The sequence below is a fragment of the Lepidochelys kempii genome, chromosome 3, assembly GCF_965140285.1.
Source record: "Lepidochelys kempii isolate rLepKem1 chromosome 3, rLepKem1.hap1, whole genome shotgun sequence".
Classification (NCBI taxonomy): Eukaryota; Metazoa; Chordata; order Testudines; family Cheloniidae; genus Lepidochelys; species Lepidochelys kempii.
The window spans coordinates 131844200-131868951 of NC_136382.1; the positions used below are offsets into that span (position 1 = coordinate 131844200).

The following is a 24752-nucleotide window of genomic DNA, read 5'->3' on the forward strand; positions in this document are numbered from 1 at the left end:
CACTTCTCACTATTAAATTTCATCCTGTTACTATTACTCCAGTTTACAAGGTCATCCAGATCCTCCTGTAGGATATCCCTGTCCTTCTGTAAATTGGCAATACCTCCCAGCTTTGTATCATCCGCAAACTTTATTAGCACACTCCCACTTTTCGTGCCGAAGTCAGTAGTAAAAAGATTATATAAGATTTGTCCCAAAACTGATCCCTGAGGAACTCCATTGGTAACCTCCCTCCAGCCTGACAGTTCACCTTACAGTATGACCCGCTGTAGTCTCCCTTTTAACCAATTCCTTATCCACCTTTCAATTTTCATATTGATCCCCATCTTTTCCAGTTTAACTAATAATTCCCCATGTGGCACCGTATCAAACACCTTACTGAAATCTAGGTAAATTAAATCCACTACGTTTCCTTTGTCTAAAAAATCTGTTACTTTCTCTTTGAAAACAGGTTAGAAATTTCCTACAAATGAGTACTTTGCCTCCTGTGCTTTGCAGAGGTTCAAGAGGAGGTAAAATTGTACAGTTTTCCAGTGCTTTTGTTCTTTTAGATATGCTTCTCCCAAATCCTGTCTTGCCTCTCATGCCAGAGCATTGTTCTGGCATAAGATCATATTGGTGCCCATTAATAAGCAGTCTGATTGCATTTGGATACTTCTAGAACTAACATTTTTGTTCATTTGGAAGTGAAATTTACCCACTTAATTGGAATTAAAACTAGTCGGGCTAAATTCATACCTAAAGCAACTCCATTGAAATGAATGGAGTTATGCAAGCAATGAATTCAGCCTTTTCTATTTAGTATTGTTTATATTCGAGTATTTGTTTTGTTTTTTCTTCAAGTCATAAGAACCTCCATACTGGGTCAGTCCATGGTCCATCTTGCCCAGTTTCCTGTCTCCAACAGTGGCCCATATCACAGTTGCAGGGGGGAGTGTACAGAACAGGATGATTATGGAGTGATCCATCCATGTTTTTTGCTTCCGGTAGTCAGAGGTTTAGGGTTACCCCAAGCATGGGGTTGCATTCCTGACCATCTTGGTTAATAGCCATTAATGGACCTATCTTCCATGAACTTACCCGTTTCTTTTTTGAATCCAGTTATACTTTTGGTCATCACAAAATTCCACAGCAATGAGTTCCACAGGTTGGTTGTGCATTGTATGGAAAAAGTGCTTTCTCTTGTTTGTATTAAATCTGCTGCCTGTTAATTTCATTGGGTGAGCCCTATTTTTTGTATTATGTGAAAGGGTAAATGTCACTTCTCTATTAATTTTTTTTTCCACACCGTTCATGATTTATAGGCCTCTGTCATAACCCCCTTTGTCTTCTTTTCTAAGCTAAACAGTCCTAATCTTTTTAGTCTTTCCTTGTATGGAAGCTGGTCCATACCTGTAATCATCTTTGTTGCCCTTCTCTGAACCTTTTCCAGTTCCACTATATCCTTTTTCAGATGGGGCAACCAGAACTGGACATTGAGTGGAAGTTTTCAGAGAAATATCCATGGTGACTCAAGATCTTTCTTGGGTGGTAATAGCTAATTTAGACGCCATTATTTTGTGTGTACAGGTGGAATTATTTTTTCCTGTCCTCATTGCTTTGCACTTATCAATGTTGAATTTCATCTGCCATTTTTGATGCTCAGTCCCCCAGTTTTGTGAGATTCCTTTATAACTCCTTGCAGTCTACTTTAGACTTAATTATCTTGAGTAATTTTGTGTTGTCTGCAAACTTAGCCACTTAACTATTCACCCCTTCTTCATATCATTAATGAATATATTGAACAGCACAGATCCCAGTACGGCTCATTGGGGGACCCCATTGTTCACCTCTTCCCATTGTGAAAACTGACCATTTATTCCTATCCTGTGTTTCTTATCCTTTAATCAGTTACTGATCTATAAGAGAGGTTTCAGAGTAGCAGCCATGTTAGTCTGTATTCGCAAAAAGAGAAAGGAGTACTTGTGGCACCTTAGAGACTAACCAATTTATTTGAGCATAAGCTTTCGTGAGCTACAGCATCCGATGAAGTGAGCTGTAGCTCACGAAAGATTATGCTCAAATAAATTGGTTAGTCTCTAAGGTGCCACAAGTACTCCTTTTTCTTTTTGATCTATGAGAGGACCTTCTCTCTTATCCTATGGCTACTTAGTTTCCTTACGAGCTTATGGAGAGGGACTTTGTCAAAGGCTTTCTGAAAATCCACATTCATTATATCTACTGGATCACCCTAATCCACGTGCTTGTTGACAACCTCAAAGAATTCTTAATAGATTGGTGAGGCATGACTTCCCTCTAGAAGAGCCATGTTGACTCTTCCCCAACAAACCGTGTTTATCTGTGTGTCTGGTTCTGTTCATTAGTACAGTTTCTGCCAATTTGCCTGGTACTGAAGGCTCATTGGCCTATAATTGCCAGGATCTCCTCTGGAGCCTTTTTGAAAAATTGACATTACAGTTGACATGCCATTTTGGGACAGTACTTCAGATTTGTTGTCCAAAAAGAATAGTGCTGATGTGGGGTATTGCCCTCCATCCTCTACAGCAAAGACAAATGCAAAGAATTCATTTAGCTTTTCTGCCATGGTTGTCGTCCTGGAGTGCTCATTTAACATCTTTGTCATATAGTGGCTCCACTGCCTTTTTAGCAGGCTTTCTGCTTCTGATACACTTCCAAAAACTAATAGTAAATTTTTGTTTTACCTTTAGGAAGTTGCTTCTCAAATTCTTTTTTGGTTTGCCTTATACTTTTACTTGCCAGAGTTTGTCCTCCTTATTTTCCTCATTAGGATTTGACTTCCAAATTTTAAAGGATGCCTTTTTACCCCTAATGGCCTCCCTTACGCTGTAGTTTAACCATGGTGGCATTCTTTTGGGCCTCCTGCTGTCTTTTTTTTTTTTATTTGGGGGTATATATTTAGTCTGAGCCTCTATTAAATGGTGTTTTTAAGTAGTATCCCTGCTGCTTGTAGACATTTTACCCTTGTGACAGGTCCTTTTAATTTGTCTGACATCCTCATTCATGTCACAATTACAAATAATGATAAATAATCCTTTTTAATGTTCACTCCTTTCTTGGGTGGTTTGTTTTCTCTAAATTAAGATGTTTAAACTCCTTTTTCTAACCACTTGGCACAATCCTCTCATACTAATTCTCAAGCTAAACCAGTTTTGATGCTTTTTTTTCAAACTACCTTGACATAGTTACTGTTTCCTGCTTAATAGAATTAAAAAACAGAAGTGAGGGGAGGGCAACATTTTCAGTGGTATTGAGAGACTAGGATAGTTGTACTGATTTTACTTTCAGGCATTCCAGAATGTGAGCCTACCATGAGTATCTGTTTTTTCGTTTTGTTTTGTTTTGCTTTAATATAGTTAGCTGAAGAACGTATTGGAAACATAAGAACTGTTCGAGCTTTTGGGCAGGAGATGACCGAAATGGAGAAGTATACAAGCAAAGTTGATTACGTGCTGCAATTAGCTAAAAGAGAGGCATTCGCTCGGGCAGGCTTCTTTGGTGCAGTAAGTATATTATGGTAGTGAAGAATCCACAGAATATGATCAAGTCCTGGAAATCTGTGATTCTTTTAATACACACAAGGGTGCTTTCAAAGTCTTAGATATGCACACATGCAAATCAATTTACTATAAAATGGATTCCCATAAAGATATGAGAAGAATTAGTTTTTCCAGTTTTCCTCTTCACATCATTTGTTGAAGCAGGGAACTGAATACCAAATTCTACTGCATTTGCAAAGTCATGAGGCTTACTTCACATTCTTGGTTTACACCTCCCTGCACCAGCAGAGACCACTGTCTCACAGCAGATTCACCTTTGGGTAGGTCAGGTGATGCATATGCTCCTACCCTCCTTCAGAGTTTTGCTTAGGGTACCAGAGTTCTAAATTGTGCTTATCTCCATAGGTGTCCTGCCAGAGAGAATTGTGCAGTGATGCCCTGAATTAACTCATTGCAGGGTTGTCCTAGCCATGGGCCAACTCCTAGGCTAGCACTGGTCATTGTGCCACCCAGCAGAGATATAGGTGCTTGTGTCCTAACAAACTCCCTCTGGATAGACTTTCTGCTGCCATGGGCCCTGTGCCATGAGTTTTATTTGCAAAAGGTGGTGTTCCCCAGGATTGAATTGGCCCGTTGTTTTTATTATTTTTTTTACTGGAGGAGAGAGAGGAGGAAGCCTTATTTTGGGGTTCCCCAGGGTTAGGCCATTTTATATCTAATAATTGTTGAAGGTGGGGCACGATTTCTTCTAGAGCCCATCATAGCTGTTCCTGGGTGGGGGAAGAGATCAGTTGGGAATGATGCAGAGCTGTCCATTCCAGTCTGGAGAGTGAAAGATTGATCTTCAAGCGCCTGCATTCTAAACCCCTGCACAGCTGCATTTTACGTAGCTAGTGGATCACAAGACTGATTATTCTCATTCTAAGAAACAAAGTTAGGAAACTAAACATGAGCAAAATTTAGTCCTGTAGAATCTTAAGATTACACTAAGGTCCACTTACTATGAGGAATTTTTTTTTTTAAAGCCTTAGCTTAGAGCATTTGCAAAGATGAAATTGAATTTATAAGGGAAGATCCAGTTTTTCTTCACTGTTGGTTTTTTTTCTTTCCCAGACTGGGCTTTCTGGGAACATGATTGTCCTTTCTGTTCTGTACAAAGGAGGATTACTGATGGGTAGTGCCCACATGACTGTTGGTGAACTGTCTTCCTTCTTGATGTATGCATTCTGGGTTGGAGTTAGCATTGGAGGTATGGAATGTGAAGTACACAATGTAAAACATAGGATAAAAGAATTTTTTTGAAGTAAGGGAAAACATTGGTTTTAAAAACAAAACAAAAACTTCAAGTGTTTTGTAATTCTTTGATTGTTTTCAGTTGACCAATAGCTTACCAGTACAGAATGGTCTTTCTGAGAAGATTCATAAATATTTTTCCAGTATGAGTCAATCAGTATTAATGGCTTTTGACTTAAGACCAAATAGTTAATTTAAAACTTTCCAAAGAGAATGCAATGGTTAAATTTTTCAAGGTGCATTTCTTCAGTGTCTGGTTTATAATGCTAACTTTTCTTGATGTTGTTCTTTGTGTAGCCTATGATGGTGTTTTATAATTTAAACGAATATTAAGGTTTTATTTGGAATAAAATGTCTTGATCTATGTTCAGAGAAATTATTTTACAAAGGAAGGCATGTAGGAATTAGCTGTAATTCCACACAGATAATTGTCTAAAGCTGCACTGGATCTTTAAGTGCCAGCAGAAGACTATTGTAGGGGATTGCCTTCTAATGCAAAGGCAGAAAAGGACATCTCTTCTCTTTCCTGCTTTGCTCCTCTTCCCCTGTCAGTGAAGATCAGAATCTGTAATCTGCTGACCCAGAGACTAACTGCTCCTTTTTAGGGAACAATCATCACTACTGCACACAGGCAAAAATGAAGATAAGGTATTTCAAATAGCTTGTCAACTACTTGGGAGCGTTGTTTTTAAAGTGAATCTGTTGCTTCTGATACACTATTGTACCTTGTTAGTTTGAAAACAGACGTTGGCTCAGTGTTTCTGGGAGGGCGGTGAGGTCTACTTATACACTTTATTTTTCACTGGGCCCCTTTACTCAGCCTGTCTCCATGTTTTCCATGATACTGAGAATTTTGCTCATGGATGATAAAAACTGGGTTATTTTTTTCTAATATGTCTTCCATGTTCTTGGGTGATGCATAACCTTGTTGTTTGTTTTTAGGTTTGAGCTCTTTCTATTCTGAGCTTATGAAAGGATTAGGAGCTGGAGGACGTCTGTGGGAACTTATAGAAAGAAAGCCAGAGCTTCCATTTAATGGTGGGTTCCTGTTTCTTTACCATTTTGCATTAGTGTTGTCTCTCTGACTGGTTATCAGGCATTTGACAACAAGTTGGTATTACTTAAAACTAACACCAGCTTTAAAATTCTCATAAAGAAGCTAGATTCAATGGAAATCTTCCTTGGCTACTGTCAAGTTATCTGGAGCGGCTCAGCAAAAGTATCAACCTAATGGCAGACTTAAGAAGCAGGGCAGACACCTCAATTTGGTTGAGTTCTGTATTTACATTTCACCAACCAAGTATCTAATGTGAGCTCTGCACTACAACAGCCTTAACATGGAGTGTCTCAGTCTCCTTGGGTACTCCAAACTGTCTTGCCACCCAGGTAACCTTGCCGTTGTGATAGATTGTCCCTTACACCAAAAATCACAATAATATTCAGGTAACTCCCAGTCCTAAAGGACCAGTCACTTACCTCAGATCAATTGCACTTTAGATCCTACACCAAAGACAATGCTTGTAGCCAATCCTATAATAAATTAACTAAAGATTTATTAACTATGAAAAAGAGTTGTTTACAAGGTTAAAGCAAGTAAACATACACACACAAATTAGTTATAGTCTTAGGCTCCAAAAGATAATAGAAGCTGTTGTAATATGCAAATTCTATAAATCCTCTAGGGTTAACCTAGGCCAAGCACTGGGGATCCCTTGCTTATGCTTAGAAATCTTGTCCTCTCCAAGTCCAAGAAGCACAGAGATGCAGTTTCTTCTTGTCAGGGATTTCTGTTCCCTTACCCCATAGTTCCCATGCACGTCTCCTCTTCATGGGTATGGGGGGGGGAGCAATCAACAAAGTTTTATTTTGTCCTCTGATGTTCCACAACATTTGTCTGGTACCTATGGGCCTTCTTTGGTTGGGCAGGAGATAACACCTCCTGTGGTAAACTAGTATTTCACACTTGGAAATGTTTTTCTCCTGACTGTGGAGGTTTACAGTTTCAGAGCATACACTTAAATATTACCTTGTAACATGGGATACAGATATAAATGAGATGACTGCATGCAGCAACTTACAAGCATTTCATAAAGTCTAAATACAGTTTCATAAACCTAATACCTATTTAAGAATACTAACATGACAGGTGAGCCAAACTGGTTCCAGCTTATGGATTTGCCAGTGTTCAATTGAGGCCTAGGGTCCTTAGCGTGAGCTGACATCTGGTCTACCAGCATCACAACTACGTTCTTTGCAACAATATTTTATTGATTAAAGAGATTTTTTTCATAGAAATTATAAACACAGAATTTGAATTCAACAGTTCTTCATTCAGGGTGCACTAATGAGTTGATTATCTGGCCTGGTTCTAATTCTTTAGACACAAAACGTGTTACTCATCAGCATATTACTCTAATGATGATATCTTTCATATTGGGCCATCTTTAGAGTATGAGGATGGAGGAAGAGAAGGGGGTTTTGCTCAGGATTGCATTTCTTAATGTTCAGTATTTGTGCTAAAGAAGATAACACATTTCTGTCTTTAGTTGCTGAATAGATAAGGGACTAGAAGGGTAAAGAAAGTCTCAAAATGGAACAAATGCTTCTCTCTCAATGAAGCAAATCTCTAATTTATTACAGACAAATGTTCACGTTGATCAGATTAAGAATAGCTCATTAATCTATGGTGTTATAAATATTACACAAATTTAATAACCTACTGATGTGGATATACAGAAGTGTATACATGAATATAGTTTTCACGTGTTTAGTTTACTATCTGTTTTTCTTCTATAGGTGTTATATTTTTCTCTTTATAAATCTGAGTTGATAGTTATTTAAAAAAAAAAACTCTCAAAAAAGGTAGATGTGCAAAATCCATCTATAAATCTGAGTGACATTTGTTCCTTGATGTTTTAATAAGGGTTTGTTGCCAGCAGCACCTGAAACGTATTCATTAGTCATTATCACCAGTGTGAAGCCAGCAAGGGCCATTCAGTGGTTAAACCCATTGAAGAATTTTTGGATAAACACCACTGATCAATGTGTACTTAATTCTAATCTGCATTTAATTAGTTCAGTGAGGTTATCCTAAAGACAGAAACTGTTATTTGGACTTGATCAGTTAGATCCCATTGAACAAAAATCATGGATTACTTTTGGCACCAGGCATGTAGATAACAAACATCATAAAGCAGTATTTTTATCTTGGAGTTCGAGTGACACGTAAGAAAAACGCTTTAGTTTTGTTCTCGATATTTATATTGTCATCAGAAATTCTTGATTACAAATGCAGTTATCAGAGTGGGAGGGGAGAATATAGCAGCAGTCCAAGTAGAAGTGTTTTGAGTGAGCTCCGGCTATAAGGGTTAGGTTTTTCATCTTATTGTATGTTTTTAGTTTTGTATCAATTGTTCTGTTTCTGCTTCTTTGGCTAGAAGAGCTGAGAGTTCTAATCCTGGCTCTGATGCTAATTCACCATGTCGCCTTTTTTAAATATTTAACACTATTATAAATGCTGGAGGTGAAACGGGGCTTGGGGTGGAGGCTGACAGCTCACGACCCCCAGGTCATAACCTCACAACCCCCTGAGGGGTCCTGACCCCAGTTTGAGAACCCCTGATTTAACCTCTTTGCATCTGTTTCCAAATCTGTAAAATGGGGATGACTCTTATGTATTTGAAAGGAGTGTTATGAAAATTGGTCCGAATGATGTTTTTGAAGATGTAAACGCTCTTTTATAGAAGTGGAAATGAGTATTAAATCTGATGAGCTGGGGTTAAGATTTGGAGAAGAAAATGTTTGTCTCACAGGTAACCAACAGTTAGCTAATGTAACCTCCTCCAGCAGTCTCAGACTTCAGCACATTACAAACTGGAGGTAACTTTTCCAAATTAAGATAGCTAGAGGTTTTTAATTTCCTTTCAGCATGAAACAAATTTGTAGAGAAGAATATGGGTCTCTGCCTCAGGGAGTAAATATGGAGGTGATTTCAGAACTAAGCATACAGTAAAAGCAAAACAGCTTTGTTGCCCAAACTCAAACAGAACATCTGCTCACTCTTTTGTGTGGTTCTGACCTTCACTTACTCCAGTTTTTCTCCTGACAATATCTCAATATCCTAGTTACTGTTTTTCTATGTGTCTCCAGAATCCAAAGAGGAAAAATAAAATTCTGTGTAGAGCTTTGATATTTTTTACAGTAATATATGGGGAAATATCAAGTAAGGACTTGCTGCAATAGACTTCCTGTACTGTTGAAGCATTACAGTGCAGTTTATGGTAGGTATTCCAGAATAACTGGAATCAAAGAGAGAGTTTACTGATATAGTAACAATTGTAGTAAATAACTTAGTGTTGTTAAATTGTTACTGAGCAAATGCATCTTTAAATGAACACTTAATGAATTCACACATTTATCACGCAACATATTAGTACCTCCATGGTTTAATGTCGGAGAAGCAGTTTGAATCCATATGCAGCAGCTACAGACAGAGCAACTACAGTTGAACTAAATGAAGATAAGAGACTGGGAAAGAGGAGGAAATTTGAGGGGAATGAAAAGTGAAACAAAGAAGCATTACAAATATAGTTAAACTTGCTACAGATGATCACTTATTGCTATACTCACCCGTGGCTATTGTCTATCTACCTGCTTACCAGTTCAATAAAGTGAATACATTAATACCCTGATTGCACTAAATTATCCTTTGCATAGTATGATTATCTGTTGTACCTAGGGCTCTACCAAACTCATGGTCCATTTAAGTCAATTTCACGGTCATAGGGCTCTACCAAATTCATGTCCATGAAAAATGTGTCACGGATCATGAAATCTGGTCTCCCTCCATGAAATCTGTTCTTTTATGTGCTTTTACCCTATGCTATACAGATTTCATGGGGAAGACCAGCGTTTCTCAAACTGGGGGTCCTGACCCAAAAGTGAGTTGCAAGGTTATTTTAGGGGGGTCGTGGTATTGCCATCCTTACTTCCAAATGCTGCCTTCAGAGCTGGCTGGCCAGAGAGTGGCAGCTGCTGACCGACGGCCCAGTTCTGAAGGCAGCAGCACAGAAGTAGGGGTAGCAGTTGTATACCAGGCCATCCTTACTTCTGCACTGCTGCTGGCGGTGGCTGTGCTGTCAGAGCTGGGCTCCCGGCCAGTGGACGCCACTCTCCAGCCATCCAGCTTTGAAGGCAGCGTCGCAACCAGCAGCAGCGCAGAAGTAAGGATAGCAGTACCACAACCCCCTCTACAATAGCCTTGCAACCTCCACACAATTCCTTTTTGGGTCAGGACCCCTACAATTGCAACACCATGAAATTTAAATATCTGAAATAATGAAATTTATGATTTTTTAAATCCTATGACTGTGCAATCCTATGACTAGGGCCCTACCAAATTCACAATCCATATTGATCAATTTCATGGTCATAGGACTTTTAAAACGGCAAATTTCATTTTTTTAGGTATTTAAATCTGAAATTTCATGGTGTTGTAATTGTAGGGGGGACCCAAAAAGGAGTTGTGGGGAGGTTGCAAGATTATTGTAGGGGGGTAGTGGTACTGCTACCCTTACTTCTGCGCTGCTGCTGGTTGCGACACTGCCTTCAAAGCTGGATGGCCGGAGAGCAGTGGCTGCTGGCCGGGAGCCCAGCTCTGGAAGCTGAGTGGCCACCAGCAGCAGCGCATAAGTAATGATGTCATGGTCTACTACTGCCACCCCTACTTCTGCGTTGCTGCCTTCAGAGCTGGGTCAGCAGCTGCCGTTCTCTGGCTGCCCAGCTCTGAAGGCAGTGCAGAAGTAAAGGTGGAAATACCACGAACTTCCCCCCTTTTGTCTCCCCCCCCAAAAATAACCTTGCAACCCCCCTGCAACTCACTTCTGGGTCAGGACCCCCAGCTTGAAAAACACTGGTCTTCCCCAAGAAATTTGTATAATATAGGCACATAAAAAAACAGATTTCACAGAGGGAGACTAGATTTCATGGTCCGTGATGCATTTTTCATGGACGTGAATTTGGTAGGGCCTAAATGTACTAAATTACTTTCACTGTACCTATTGCAGGCTCCCTCTTGATTTCCTATCCTCAAACAGTGAACTCACATAACATACAGGTTTTTGGGTTTTTTTTTGTTGTTTTTTTTTAAAGCTGGTATACTCTATACGTACTTTGTAGGATTTACTGGGGCCTGAACTGCTTGTGATCCTCTAAGTCCTAGATATTTACAAGTTTTATGCTGTTTCAAAAAAAGAAAAAAGTGATATTTTTTCTTTGACCATTCACTCACAATAACTTGTTCTCGTATTTCACAAACCGAAGAATTTCAGCTTTTGCCGAGCTGTTGCCAAGGACACTATATTGATTGGTCTGTGTTGAATACTGTTCTGCCTTGGACTTCAATTAATTCCATCAGCCATTCTTTTTTATTTTAAAAATGGCCATTAGTGACTTGTTTGAATTCAGTCTGGAAGCAGATTTGTTCCAGAGACAGATTGTCTGAGAAGCTGAGCCTTGAATAGCCAATGGAGATTAAACTACTCTTGTTGGTAAAGGTGCAATATTGTACGCTGGGAGGTTTAGTCTCCATGAGTTACATTTTAAAAATAGTGGGGGACCCGCTAAAGTTTTGCATAACAGATGCAGCTCTCAAGCACCTGGTAAATTGGTAATGTGATCTGTGGTTTGGCAAATTTTGGGTGCCTCTGTAGCAGCCAGCAGGTTTTATGAAAGGCTGAACTGCCATTGTGGAGGTTTTGATATATTTTCATCATTCAGCTTCTTCTGTATTTTAATTCTTCATCATTCAGATGGAATTGTATTAAACAAAGACATGTTCAAAGGTGCTTTGGAATTCAAAGAGATCCACTTTGCATATCCAACACGTCCAGAAATTTCAGTTTTCCAAGACTTCAGCCTTTCCATTCCAGCTGGCTCTGTTATGGCACTGGTTGGCCCAAGTGGCTCAGGCAAATCAACCATTGTATCTCTTCTGTTGAGGCTGTATGATCCCATCTCAGGTATGTTTATATGTTACTGTAACTGCTATTAGAAATAATTAATATTCTGCATCTAACAAAGCACTTCTATGAACAACCAGTGGGGATGTAATGGAAGGGTTCTGAGTTGAGGTCCCAGCCTGAAAGCTATGCAGAAGCAACACTTTCCTCTTTAGGGGAGAGCATGCCTCACGTTGCTGGGTGCTTGATGCAGCAGTTCTGTAGAGCCCTGCCAGAGCCCTGTCCTGTTCTGTGTAGGCACGGTCACTGCGACATGGGGCAGAAGTGATGTGATGATATTAAAAAGCAATCTGTGGAGTAACCTGAGCCAGTCATTGCCTCAGAGGGGGGGGACGAATGGCCCCAGCATTTTAAACAAGGAAAGCTCTGTGTGTGTGGCATGGCCCTGCTTCCTCCCCATCCACTGGGGAGAGGCTAGCACTGCCAACGGTATTAGCCTGCATCAGCCCGTGCACTTGGAAGTGTAAGGACAACCACTGTACTTGGACCCTGCACCAGGGGAGACTTTGTGAACACTTTTCTCCTTCACCCCCTCCACATCTCTACTTTCTCGCACCTGGCAGACTGAGGCACGATTTTGCCTTGCATGTTTAAATGAGCACTGTAGAGTGCCTGAGAAAGGATAGGATAAATAATTGCTAAGTACACCACCTTTGTAGGACGGAGAGAGAGCACATCTCTTATGAACACCTGAAAACTGAGTGTTTTCCTCCAGTGCTTTCTGCCTTTTGTCAGTATCTTATATCCTGTGTAACTTAATGTTTCTTAAATTAAGGTATTATCACCGTTGATGGCATTGATATCCGTCAACTGAATCCACTCTGGTACAGGACTAAAATTGGAACAGTGAGTCAGGTAAGGAAGAGGGGAATTTCTGTGTGAAGGAAGAAAATCAGTAATCCGTTACTACTGTCTCTTTCTAATTTTGTACAGTTAAGGACTTGTTTACACGGACACTTAGTGTGCGGTAAACTGGGGTGAGACTCTACAGCACACTAACTTGTCATGTCATGTGGACCCTGCTACCTCATACTAAAATTTTGTACTGCATTGTAGATTCACACCCCAACTTGCCGTACACTGCGGGCAACTCTATGCTTAAAACGCTGCAACAGCGCAGCTCTAGCATTTTAATGAAGACACTCTATGCGAGTGGTGGGCAACCTGTGGCCTGCATGCGGCCCATCAGGGTAATCTGATTGCGGGCCGCGAAACGTTTTGCTGACGTTGACTGTCCACAGGCACGGCCCCCTGCAGCTCCCAGAACTGGTCAACATCAGCAAAACGTCTCGCAGCCTGCAATCAGATTACCCTGGTGGGCCGCATGTGGGCCGCAGGTTGCCCACCACTGCTCTATGCTGACAGGAGAGAACTCTTCCGTCGGCATAGTTAATCCACCTCCCTGGGAGGCAGTAGCTATGTAGATGGGAGAAACTCTCCTGCCGACATAGCACTGTCTACACAAGAGGTTAGGATGGAATAACTCTGTCGTTCAGGTAGTTATACTGATAGAACTGGTCTACACTACAGACCTTTAAGTCTCCCTGTGGACAAGCCCTTTGTTTTGTTTTTTCACGAAAAGGGAGAAACTCCCTCTTGCCCTTATAAGCATTAATTGGTCACTGTCATGTTATACTATATTCTAAAATGGTAAAGTCCCAATTTAGTCCCAAACTGCTTGTTCTGTGGTCTGCAAGTGTCTGATTGTGTAGGTTAGGTAAGTAGCTCCTGAAAGATAGTGATTGCTGGTAAAATACCTCTTGTGTAGAGCAGTGTTTCTCAACCTTTTTGATACCAAGGACCGGCTTGCTGTCTTCCTAAACTGCGTTAGGGAGATCTCAGGGACTAACGCCGATCCATGGACTGGTCATTGAGAAACGCTGGTGTAGAGGACTGGAAAGTACATGGTTCACAACTTAGAACATAAGTTGCTTGATTTTCTTGGGACTCTTATGAATAAATAGAGTCAAGAAAGGACCTCCAGAGGCTAACGTTGCAGATATGCATGACTGCTTAGCTCCATGAGTCCCATTAATATTAATCAAAGTTACGCAATCCTGTGCTTACATGCTGCTTTGAAAACTTACTTTCTATTATCTAATCCTTTTGCTTCCTTGCTTACACAATTATTTCCATGATGCAGGCATGCTAATATGACACTGTTGGCGCTTACTTTTCTCTTGTCCCCCATGCTAAAGGTGCAGAAGTACACATTCAGTTGTCCCTTAAAGAGAAGCCACAAAACCAGTCTGAAAGTAGTACAGTCTTTTTACAGAAAGTCTTCATAATATGACTGGCTGGCCATCTAACTGGGGTATTGCAGCCCAGTTATTTTTCTAATCCAAATGTACTTCACATTCCAAATCATCATCTGTATTGCAAGACAGTAGCACCGAATATCCTTCGTGTAGGAAGAATTTCTTTTCCTTGTAGGCATGTCAACATTTAGTTTTTCTTGATTTTAAAAATCTCACTTTGTCCAGTTTTGAGTTACCAATAATAAAAGTTACAATATGAAACCTTTCTGTTTCACACAGAGAGCAGTCTTATCTTGTCCTGAACACCTTCTCACTGTGCATCATATCTTACCTGCTATTTCCTCTGCCTGTGTTTACACTTTCTTGCTGTTTCTGTACACAGAACACACAACGTAGATAGCCTTAAGAAGAAGAGATTATTGTAGATGCAGCGAAGAATGATGTACCTGGTATCCTAGAAACTTGGGTTTTCTGAATGAACAGATAGCCTTGAACACCTTCTGGAATATTAGGAGTCAATGGTCATGTAAAGTGTCATTTGAAAAGTTTTCAAATTTTATAATATGGACTTACCTTTGACCTCTGACCTCAATGTTAAAATAATTGTGGCATTATTCATTAACCCAAAAATATTAGAGTGTACGATAAATCTTAAAACTCTGTCATCTACTTGATTCTATAAAAGGCTTATTTTACTTGAGATTTATTAAGAAAACTTGTACTATAGATATACCATATGAGCTATGTTTTTGCATTTATCAGGAACCAATTCTATTCTCCTGTTCTATTGCTGAAAATATTGCCTATGGAGCTGAGGACCCTTCTATGGTAACTGTTGAAGAAATCCAGAAAGTTGCTGAAATAGCTAATGCTGCCAATTTTATCAGAGACTTTCCAGAAGGATTCCATACTTCAGTTGGAGAAAAAGGCACTCTCCTTTCAGGTATACCTGACATATTTAAAAAAAAAAAAAGAGAGAGAAAGATTGACACAGTAGAACAAAAAAAAAAAAAGGCTTTATCAAGCTTGCTTTATCGATCAGTAGCTTTTGTTGGAGTACTGTTGTCCTAAGCACTTAATCCCTTCTTCCCCCAACATAAAATCCATTTCAGTAACTAGCAGAGATCAGTTCATGTCTAGTTACAGTCTGTTTAGATCTTTAGTTACACTCAGAACCTCTTCTATTTTACCTTTCAGTTTAATTTAGTAAAACTTTTTTCCTAGGTGGGCAGAAACAACGAATTGCAATTGCTCGAGCGCTGCTCAAGGTAAGCTTAAAAAACAGGTAGCTATTCTTTATTTAATTATTTCAAGAAGGAAAAGGAGGGGATGAGTCTTTCATTGGGGGAGTGAATATCTTTTGAAATATTCAAAATTCTGTATATTGATGAGGAAGTTGGAAGAGGAAGAGAGAGATGGTTAGGGCAACTTATTTCAAGTTTTACCGCCCTTTAATTGCTCTTATGCCTGATGCATTCTTTTTCCTGTGGTTAGACTCTGACTAGAGCCACTCTGTAAGGAAGACTGTAGGCCAAGATAGAATGGTTCACTTAATAAGCCTTGCTCAAGAGCCAGGGATGATTTCCACTTTGAATATTGTGTCAATGTCCTTGCACAACTTGGTTTCCAGCCAGATTCATGGTGCTGCTAATTATAGCTTGCAGGCCACTTTGGATAAAAACCTTGGTTTGTTGACTTTTCTGTAGAATACAAACCAATAGCTCTCCCATGTCTTTTGGGGGAACCCATTGATGTCATTAAGAATAGAAACTCCATGCCTTTTATGAAGGAGAGTGAGGTTTGGGGTGAGTTGACCGTCTTCAGAAGATAATTCTTTTTCAGTCAGCCTGTAAGTTCTGGTGATTGTCGACCAGAGGATGGGAGCCTTTATTTTAATGCCTAGAATCTATAAAGTACTTTTCATAGATTTCAACACCAGTGGACCCTCATTACCCCTAGTAATGCACACTAATAGATTCCATCTTAACATAGTCTGTTTGGTGTTCGCTTTGTTTTTAGCATTGTAGATGATCACAAATTGTGTTTTTTAGGGTATGTCTGCACTGCAAATAGACACCCATGGTTGGACCGTGCCAGCTGACTCGGGCTCCCGGGGCTTGGGGCTGCACAGCAGTCTAGTTGTGATGTAGATGTCCCTATTTGGGCTGAAGCCTGAGCTCTGGGATCCTTACAAGGTTCTAGAGCCCGGACTCCAGCCAAGCCAGAACATCTACACTGCAGTTACACAGTCCCACAGATCAAGTGCTGCACACAGGCACAGGCCAGCTGTGGGTTTTTAATTGCAGCGTAGACATACTCTTAAAGACTTGTCGTTGCTTTAGGAAGTTGAGCTGCATCCAATCCTCTACAAGACGGAGGGTCAACTGCTGGCAGAGCAGGAGAGAGATGAAGGAAGAATGTGGTGTTAAAATGCAAATTGCATTGTTCCTTTTGTGTTTTTAACTAAATCTCTTCTGCTTCTTCAGTCTGGTTTTGGAATAGTTCTTGGAAATACATGCCGAGGCAATTCCACAGTATACTATGGTTCTTTACATTTCCAGTGTGTGTTCTTGGCCTCTAGTGGTATGTCTACGCAGCAAAGAAAAAACATCATCTGGCTGTGGGAATGTTTCATTGCTGTGTAGACTTCTGGCCTCAGGCTGGAGCCTGGGCTCTAGGACCCTGTGAGGTGGCAGGGTCCCAGACCTCCGGCTCCAACCCAAGCCTGGTAGCCTATGCAGCAATGAAAAAGTCCTGCAACCCAAGTGGGCCAGCCACTCCCCCCCAAATTGCCTGTGTAGACATACCCTCAGTGGCCTGGTGCATTCCAGCCACCTAGGAAGTTGCTGTCTCCCAGGTGCAAGATGAATGTTATGCTCATGTGTAACAGGAGGGAGACCGCTTGTAAACAAACGATAGGTGAACCAGCATGAAAGACTCTCACAGTCGGGGAAACAGTGAAATTGACCCTTAACTGCTGCCAAATGCACAAAATAAACAAACTGAAAAGATGAGGTTTTTTTCTATAATCTTTATAATCGTGATCTTAGGTGTTAAAGTAACAGTAATAAGTGAAAAAAAATAAGATGTGATTTTTTATTTATATTCTATCCTTTTACTGTTGTGACAAAGTTCCTCTTCTACTTTCACGGGCCCTGTGCTTATTGGCAGATTTTGCTCGCCTCAGAGATTCACAGTAGCCCTCAGTTTGGCCACTTTCGTGGCTCAAATCTGCTATTCACTCAGATAACCTCATCACTGGCCAGCATGGGGAAAAGGAAGGAGAACAATCCCCACGGTCTCTGCTGGTCCATCTAGTGGGTCGGGGGACAGGCCAGGGACCTTTCCCTCTGGTGGGACCCACTGTCTAAGTCAACTCCTCCTGTATCCAATAGGGAATTGGGGGGAACCCAGGTCTGCCCTCTATTCCGGGTTCCAGCCCAGGGCCCTGTGGATCACAGCTGTCTATAGTAACACCTGTGTGATAGCTACAACTCCCTGGGCTACTTCCCCATGGCCTCCTCCCAACACCACCTGTATCCTCACCACAGGACCATCCTCCTGATGCCAGATAGCATTCGTACTCCTCAGTCCTCCAGCAGCATACCCTCTCACTCTCAGCTCCTTGCACACACCTCACTAACTGGAGTGAGAACCTTTTTAAACCAGGTGTCCTGATTAGCCTTAATTAATTCTAGCAGCTTCCCAATTCACTACAGGTGTTCTAATTAGCCTGCCTTAATTAGTTCTAGAAAGTTCCTGAGTGTTCTGGAATAGTCCCTGTTATTTTACCCAGGGAAAAGGGACCTGCTTAACCTGGAACTAATGTATCTACCTTCAACCACTCTGTTGTAGTCATCTGGCCTGACCCTGTCACACTGTCTAGACTTATTACCTACTGAGTCTCATGTTATATTCAAGTCTTCTGATGCGGCAAATAATCTTGCTTGTAGTTTTAGTTCTGTTTGTGACTTTTTTATACATAAATAGAATGTGTATCCTTCAGGTCTTGTATAAATTTGATTTTAATTATAATTTTACTTTGTCCTTCAGAATCCTAAAATTCTTCTTCTAGATGAAGCAACAAGGTAAGGAATAAATTAAAGTGAAGCTAGCAAATATCCTATAATTAGAGCAGGAGAGTTGGAGTCAGGAGATGTAGGTTCTGTTCCTGTCTGTGTGTGACCTTGGGCAAGTGGTTTAACTTTTTTTCCCCTATCAATTAAATGGAAAAATACTTAATGATGCCCTGATGAAAGCCACTAGATTAAGTGCAACAGATGGTACCTTATTCCTTATTAAATAAAATTTAACTCCTATGAAATATTTGTGATTTACATGAATACTAAAACAGTACACAATCTCAAAGGTTTTTGTATCTCTGCTTTATGAAAATATTAATGTTTGCAAGTCCTGAGTGGATAAGTATAAGTACACTACATCCACTTGTTTCTGTAAGTTATTCAGTGTTAAATGTCAGGGGTGTATGTGTGTGTGATATGCAATATGCATACTTAGGATGGATGCATACTGTCTGCACTAGACCTTTCCACTAAAGATTTCTCACCATTGCTACCACTGGCTCAGCTTAATTAATGGTAACAGATGTAGGAGCTCTAGTGTGAAATCCTTGCCCCACTGAAGTTAGTGGGAGCTTTACTGACTTCAGTGGAGTCAGAATTTCACCCCTAGTGCAGAGAGGTCTCCAGGCAGCTGCCAGTATTGTAAGCACCAAGTCAACTCATTTTGCTCACAATGAGTCTACATGACTCGGTGCTTAAAATGCTGGCAGCTGCCAGCACTTTTGTCTCCGCTAGCAACTCCACCATTGTTACCCTGTTGGAAAGGCAATGATGGGAGAGCTTAGAGAAAGAAGCCTAGTGGAGACCAGGCTATTTTGATTTTAGAGAACAGTGACACTTATTTTTTCTTTTCTTCTGAATTAGTGCTTTGGATGCTGAAAATGAGTATCTAGTGCAAGAAGCTCTAGATCGGCTTATGGAAGGGAGGACAGTCCTAATTATTGCTCATCGTCTGTCTACTATTCGGAATGCTGATTCTGTTGCAGTTCTTGACCAAGGCAGAATTACTGAATGTGGAAAACACGAGGAACTTCTTGCAAATCCAAATGGACTTTTCAGGAAGCTAATGAAGAAACAAGCTTTTCTTCAGAATAGTAAAACTTTTGCATTAAATGTGTAAAATCCAGACAAAAGGAATTTTTAAAAAAATATATGAAAGGAAGTATAAGGAATAGAAACTTAGAGGACAAAGAATATAACTTTGTTTCTCATTATGTAAAGTAAATGTTATATTTTTTCCAAAGTGTACAAAGTATCATTTTGAAACTTAGATGTGTTAAACTTTTTATTCAGAGATTTTTAATAATTATTGTAACTTTTTAAATGTCCACAGCACTGAAATTGTTTTCAAAGTGTATAGATTCTTCTGCTTTGTCGTAACTTAATTGATTCAGTATGGCATTTTCTCTACTTCATTGCTATACAGTGCATTAAACTCTATTCTCAAGCAAGTTCCTAATTTTAGGGAAATTAGAAATCCAGAACCTGGTAATTTCACCACCACCATCTCTTGCATATCAGGGACCTTTTGCTTTCTGGGCTTGTCACTGTACTTTGGCTTTAAAAGACTGAAGTTCAGAATTGTGTGACAGTAGTGGCATAGGAAAAACTCTTCAGTCTCCTTTTTCACATGCTGCTTTTTTCTCTTCCTTTTCAAAATAAAACTGGAAGTTGAGGGGTGTAATCACCATCTGCAGTAACTGTAGATAATTATTTATAAACAGAAGTTATTTTAAATTATTTGGAAGCTTGGATGGGGAGTAGTACTCTTGAGAGCTTCAGGTTTTACAGCTAGGGCAAAGGGAGCAGAATTGCTGCTAAACATTAGTTTGTACTAGAAAATTCTGAAATTTGCATGCATCTCCGCATTTCTGTATTCTTCTGGTCTTTACTTTCATTACACTCTAAAGATGACCTTTAAAGGAACAAACAGTGGGCTTGTGCACTTTTTTGCCCCCACGTAAAGGGTATATAAATAATGCTCAAAGCTTTATTTACAACTTTTTTCTATTGTCTGTTAGAAATTCAAGTCTTATTTAGCTATGAAGACTCTGGGGAAACCAGAGTCACAATAAAAGACTGAAATTACAATGTCACAATAAAAGACTGACATTTGAGCAACTGAGAGGGGAGGGAATGTTTAGTCAGTGTTTAACACTCCCCTAACTCCCATGACTACCTGAATGCTTGGGTGAAAAGATGCCCTGTTAAATATGCAAAACGCTTGCCCCTTCAATTAAGGAGAAGTACACAAAGTGTGAGAGCACCAGCAAAATCAAGCAGGACCAAATCTGATGTTCTTGATACTTAAGTTTAAAAACAAAACAAAAAAACAAACCAAAAAAACCCCACTTCTAGTGCAGACCTTTTTTATTCATTGTGAAGAAATAAAAGTCCAAAGCCAATTTTAAAAAAACATTCTTTTGCAGCTCACCTTCAGAGCAGTCTATGCTGGCATAAGCCTCTGCATTGTTAAAACAATTGTAAGCAGCAGGTGAATTTCCTAGTACAGGGTAAGGCTTCAGTAAAATGTATGCTTGAGAATGGTGTACTGCAGCTGCCTGCAGTTATACATTTCAGGAACAGCGTGGGGTAAATGAGGGAGAGAGCAGGTGGCGGGGGGAGGAAGGGAATGTACCAGACAATGAGCTTTTCAGCATCGACTATTAAACGTCCCTGTTTTAGGAGGAAAAGCTCTAAGTATTTTACTTTCTACCTTAGTTATGCCAATAATTAAGGTTGCCAGATGTCCAGTTTTTGACCAGAATGCCCAGTCGAAAAGGGATCCTGGCAGCTCCAGTCAGCACTGCTGACCAAGCCGTTACAAGTCCAGTCAGCAGTGCTGCGAGGCTAAGGCAGGCTAGTCCCTACCTGTCCTGGCACCGCGCTGTGCCCCGGAAGCAGCCAGCAGGTCTGGCTCCTAGGCCTGGGGGACATGGGGCTCTGTGCGCTGCCCCGACCCTGAGCACCAGCTCCGCACTCCCATTGGCCGGGAACTGCAGCCAGTGGGAGCAGGAGCAGGGGCAGTGGGGACGGTGCCTGCAGGCGAGAGCAGCACGCGGAGCCTCCTGGTCCCCCTGCCTAGGAGCTGGACCTGCTGCTGGCCACTTCCGGGGTGCAGCGCAGTGCCAGGACAGGCCCGGCGCCTGCCTTAGCCCTGCTGAACCGCTGACTGGGAGCTGCCCGAGGTAAGCCCACGCCCCAGCCCTGAGCCCCCCCGCCAAACCTGGAGCCCCCTCCTGCACCCCAAACCCCTCATTCCCCATCCCAGAGCCTGCACCCCTAGCTGGAGCCCTCACCACCCCCGTCCCAGCCCAGAGCCCCCTCCCACATCCTGAATGCTTCATCCCAGAGCCTGTGCCCCCTTCTGCACCCGAACCCTTTACCCCAACCCACAGGCTCCTCCTGCACTCCAAATCCCTCAGCCTGGAGCCCCCTCCTGCACCCCAAATCCCTCATCCCCAGTCCCACCCTGGAGTCTGCACCCCCAGCCAGAGCCCTCATCCCCTCCTGCACCTCAACTCCCTGCCCCAGCCTGGAGCCCCCTCCCAAACCCCTCATTTCTGGCCTCATCCTGGAGCCTGCACCCCCAGTTAGAGCCTTCACTCTCTCTCAAGCCCCTGCCCCAGTGAGCCACTAAGGGAGGGGGAATATAGTGAGCAGGGGGTGGGGCCTTGGGGAAGGGGCAGAGCTAGAGTGTTTCGTTTTGTGCGATTTAGAAATTTGGCAACCCTATATGCCATTGTGTGAAACATTAAAAACAGTTCTAAAAACTACTGCAGGCTAAAAATGCTGACAGAGAATGCTTTAACTTCAATACTTCCTACCCATTATTTCTCTCTATGTGCCCTTTCAAACGATGGGCTTGTTCCAAAAAACCATTACTAGTAATCATTCCCAGGTAAGGTGCAGAATGAGCTCATAAACTGTGCACTAGGTGTCTGTGTGGACCCTGCTGCCACACTGTAAAAGTTCCATAGTGTGCTTTAATCTACTCTCATTTCAAAACAGCATAGATTAAAGTGCACCATGGAATCTTACAATCTATACTGTTTTGAAATGGGCGTAGATTCAAGTGCATTGCAGAACTTGTAGTGTGTGGCAGCAGGGTCCAGATGTAAGTGGCAGGCTAGTATGAGTAGATTTACACCCCAGTTTGCCACGAACTAAGTGTTCCTATAAATAAGCCCCAAGAGTCATTGGGATTTGGGCTCCTAAGTCACTTAGGCTTTTTGGAAAAGTTTAGCCAGTTTGAAAAGAGAAGGTATATACCATAGCCACCATGCAACTGCTGCAGGGAGCTGTGATTTGCATTGTGGGTAGGTGCCCAATCCACAGATCCTGCAACGCGTGTTGGGAGTACTGTACGTGGCCAATACAGCATAGCTTGTGAAGTTCTGCACAGTTTTGTCTTATATCACTGCAGTCCTACTAGATCAAGCTTCAACAATACAATTCTTCAGCTTTGAGGCTTTGTAGGGAGATTTAATCTTTCTGCTAAGAAAACCAGTGTGTTTTTAAAAATGCTCACAGTATTGCATTCTGGTTCACTAAGGGAACCCTCAGTGGTTACTGGTATAGGCTAAACCCAGCAAACTGTTAGTGTGCATCCGAGACACCATTGACATACTTGCTTTGCCAAGGAAAATTTTATTTCATCCAGTCTGCTAATTCAGTGTGGTCTTATGAAGAAAAATGGGCCACGCTTAGTTAGAGTATCTGAATAGTGCACTGTAGCACCCTATATAAATTGAACTTGTTTGTTATACTAACTGATCGCATTTTCCAGCATTGCCCTCTTCAGTTGTTTTTTGTAATTTTTTTGTATCCTGAATTAAAATTTATAAAGAAAAAATGTATTGCATCTGTTGTCTCCTGGTAAGACATACTGCTTCATAATGATGTAACAAGAACTTTGATCATTTCAAAGACTGATTAAACAGTTCTTCTGAAGACTTGAAATTTAGAACACTAATGGTGATGTACTGAATGAGAGTGCATAGAACTCCCATGTAATTTAATGGAAATCTTGTTCAAAACTCTGAAAGTGGAATATGGCTCTGTTTCCAGTGGTATAACACTTAAAAAAAAAATTCCCATTTACTTACTCCCTCAATGTAGTTATTCCGTACTTGACACATTTCTTGGATTGCTGTACACATTAAATAAGATGACCAGCCTGTCCAACTTCAAAAGCCAAATTCTCAGAAAGAATGAGTAACTACTTTCTTCATTTGGAATTGTAGGCACTCAACAGGTGTTCAGCATCTCTCAGGATTTGACCCAAAGAAAATAAAAACCTTTTCTGTAATGTATAATATAATCTTATTTAGTGTTGAGTGCTTGCTGCCCCAGTGACAGGCTAGCAGTGACTGCTCCGTTCACTGTGTTTCTAATTTCTGGTAGTATGAATGCTTTCCTGAGGGAGCTAGGACACTGAAAATAAAATCACTGTCTTACAAGAATTATTTTGATTAGCTTTTTTAAAATATTAAATAAAGTATTATCACTGTTAATTATTGGCATGTTTGAAATAGAGAAGATTCTTTAATTCAAGTAGCTGACTGCTGCTGTGAAACTATATTTTTATCCTCTGATGCATAGAACCTCCCTCATTCTCTTCAAAGACTGCATATTGGCAGTCTACTTCTTGTGCAATACAAAAGATTATAATTCCTGAGAGAGCGCTTAAACAATACTGCCTTCACACCACTTCCACACTGCTGGGGTTAGGGTAACAGTTGTTCTACTGTCTTGCGAAAGTTTAGTAGCTGTTAAAACAGTCAAGAAAACACTATCAGCATCTTAAAATGGAGGCTGCAATTTGTGGAAAAAGGAGTCAGGTCAACAGTTGATTGTCCTTGACTTTTAGAGTAAATCTTTTGTATTCTGTGTGATGCAAGAAGCTGCATTTCTTATTTTTTGAAGAAAAACATTACTGTTCTGTCAGTTAGGCACATTAGTTTGAGCCTCTGTATTGTCCCCCAAGACACCTTTGTATTCAGATAAATTAGTTTCATATGAACCAGCTGCCATAATATCAATTCTTGAAGTTGTTATACTAACTCTGCAGATCACAAGTCTGCCTGCTTCTATCTCCTAAAACAAATTGTGTTCCCAGACAGGTAGGCAATTCCCTAATTTTCTGCAGTAACCTTTTTAAAAATAAAAATAAAAAAAAATTCAGGTCTATTACTTTCCCAGAATTTCAAGACAAGCTTGATCTTTTTGAAGAGGTGTACCTGAGCATTAACATCTCTGCACATTTCAAGGAATTGGTGATGGGTGAGGGCAGCTCTGGGTACTGTCTTCCTGATCTGTAAAGCACCTAGCACAATAGGGTCCTGGTCTATGACAGACTCCTAGGGGCTATGATAATATAATATAAAAAAAATATTTGCGAATACAGACTAACACAGCTGTTACTCTGAAACAAATAATAAAGAATACTGTAATTTAATTTCAAAGTTGCTAGTTTAAATCAAGATCAGGTCAGCAGCGTCTTTTATTCAATGCCATATGTGAAATGGGATGATTGTCTAAGTTCATTTCCTAGGTGAAAAATGGCTAATAGGTACAATT

At 40.8% G+C, this 24752-nt stretch overlaps 1 protein-coding gene across 3 annotated transcripts in view; it reads left to right on the forward strand.

The window, feature by feature from the left end:
- The window catches only part of ABCB10 (ATP binding cassette subfamily B member 10), a 36109-nt gene extending 13696 nt beyond the window's left edge, over positions 1–22413 (forward strand). For 2 of the 3 annotated variants that reach the window (XM_073338049.1, XM_073338048.1), the window contains 9 exons: positions 3375–3521; positions 4632–4767; positions 5754–5849; positions 11621–11830; positions 12606–12685; positions 14851–15031; positions 15313–15356; positions 18142–18176; positions 19035–22413. In XM_073338049.1, the coding sequence (XP_073194150.1) occupies positions 3375–3521; positions 4632–4767; positions 5754–5849; positions 11621–11830; positions 12606–12685; positions 14851–15031; positions 15313–15356; positions 18142–18176; positions 19035–19290 (1185 nt within the window). In that variant the 3' untranslated portion in view covers positions 19291–22413. The remainder of the gene's footprint in view (positions 1–3374; positions 3522–4631; positions 4768–5753; positions 5850–11620; positions 11831–12605; positions 12686–14850; positions 15032–15312; positions 15357–18141; positions 18177–19034) is intronic. The other variant, XM_073338050.2, reaches the window with a different exon arrangement.
- Positions 22414–24752: the final 2339 nt, after the last annotated feature.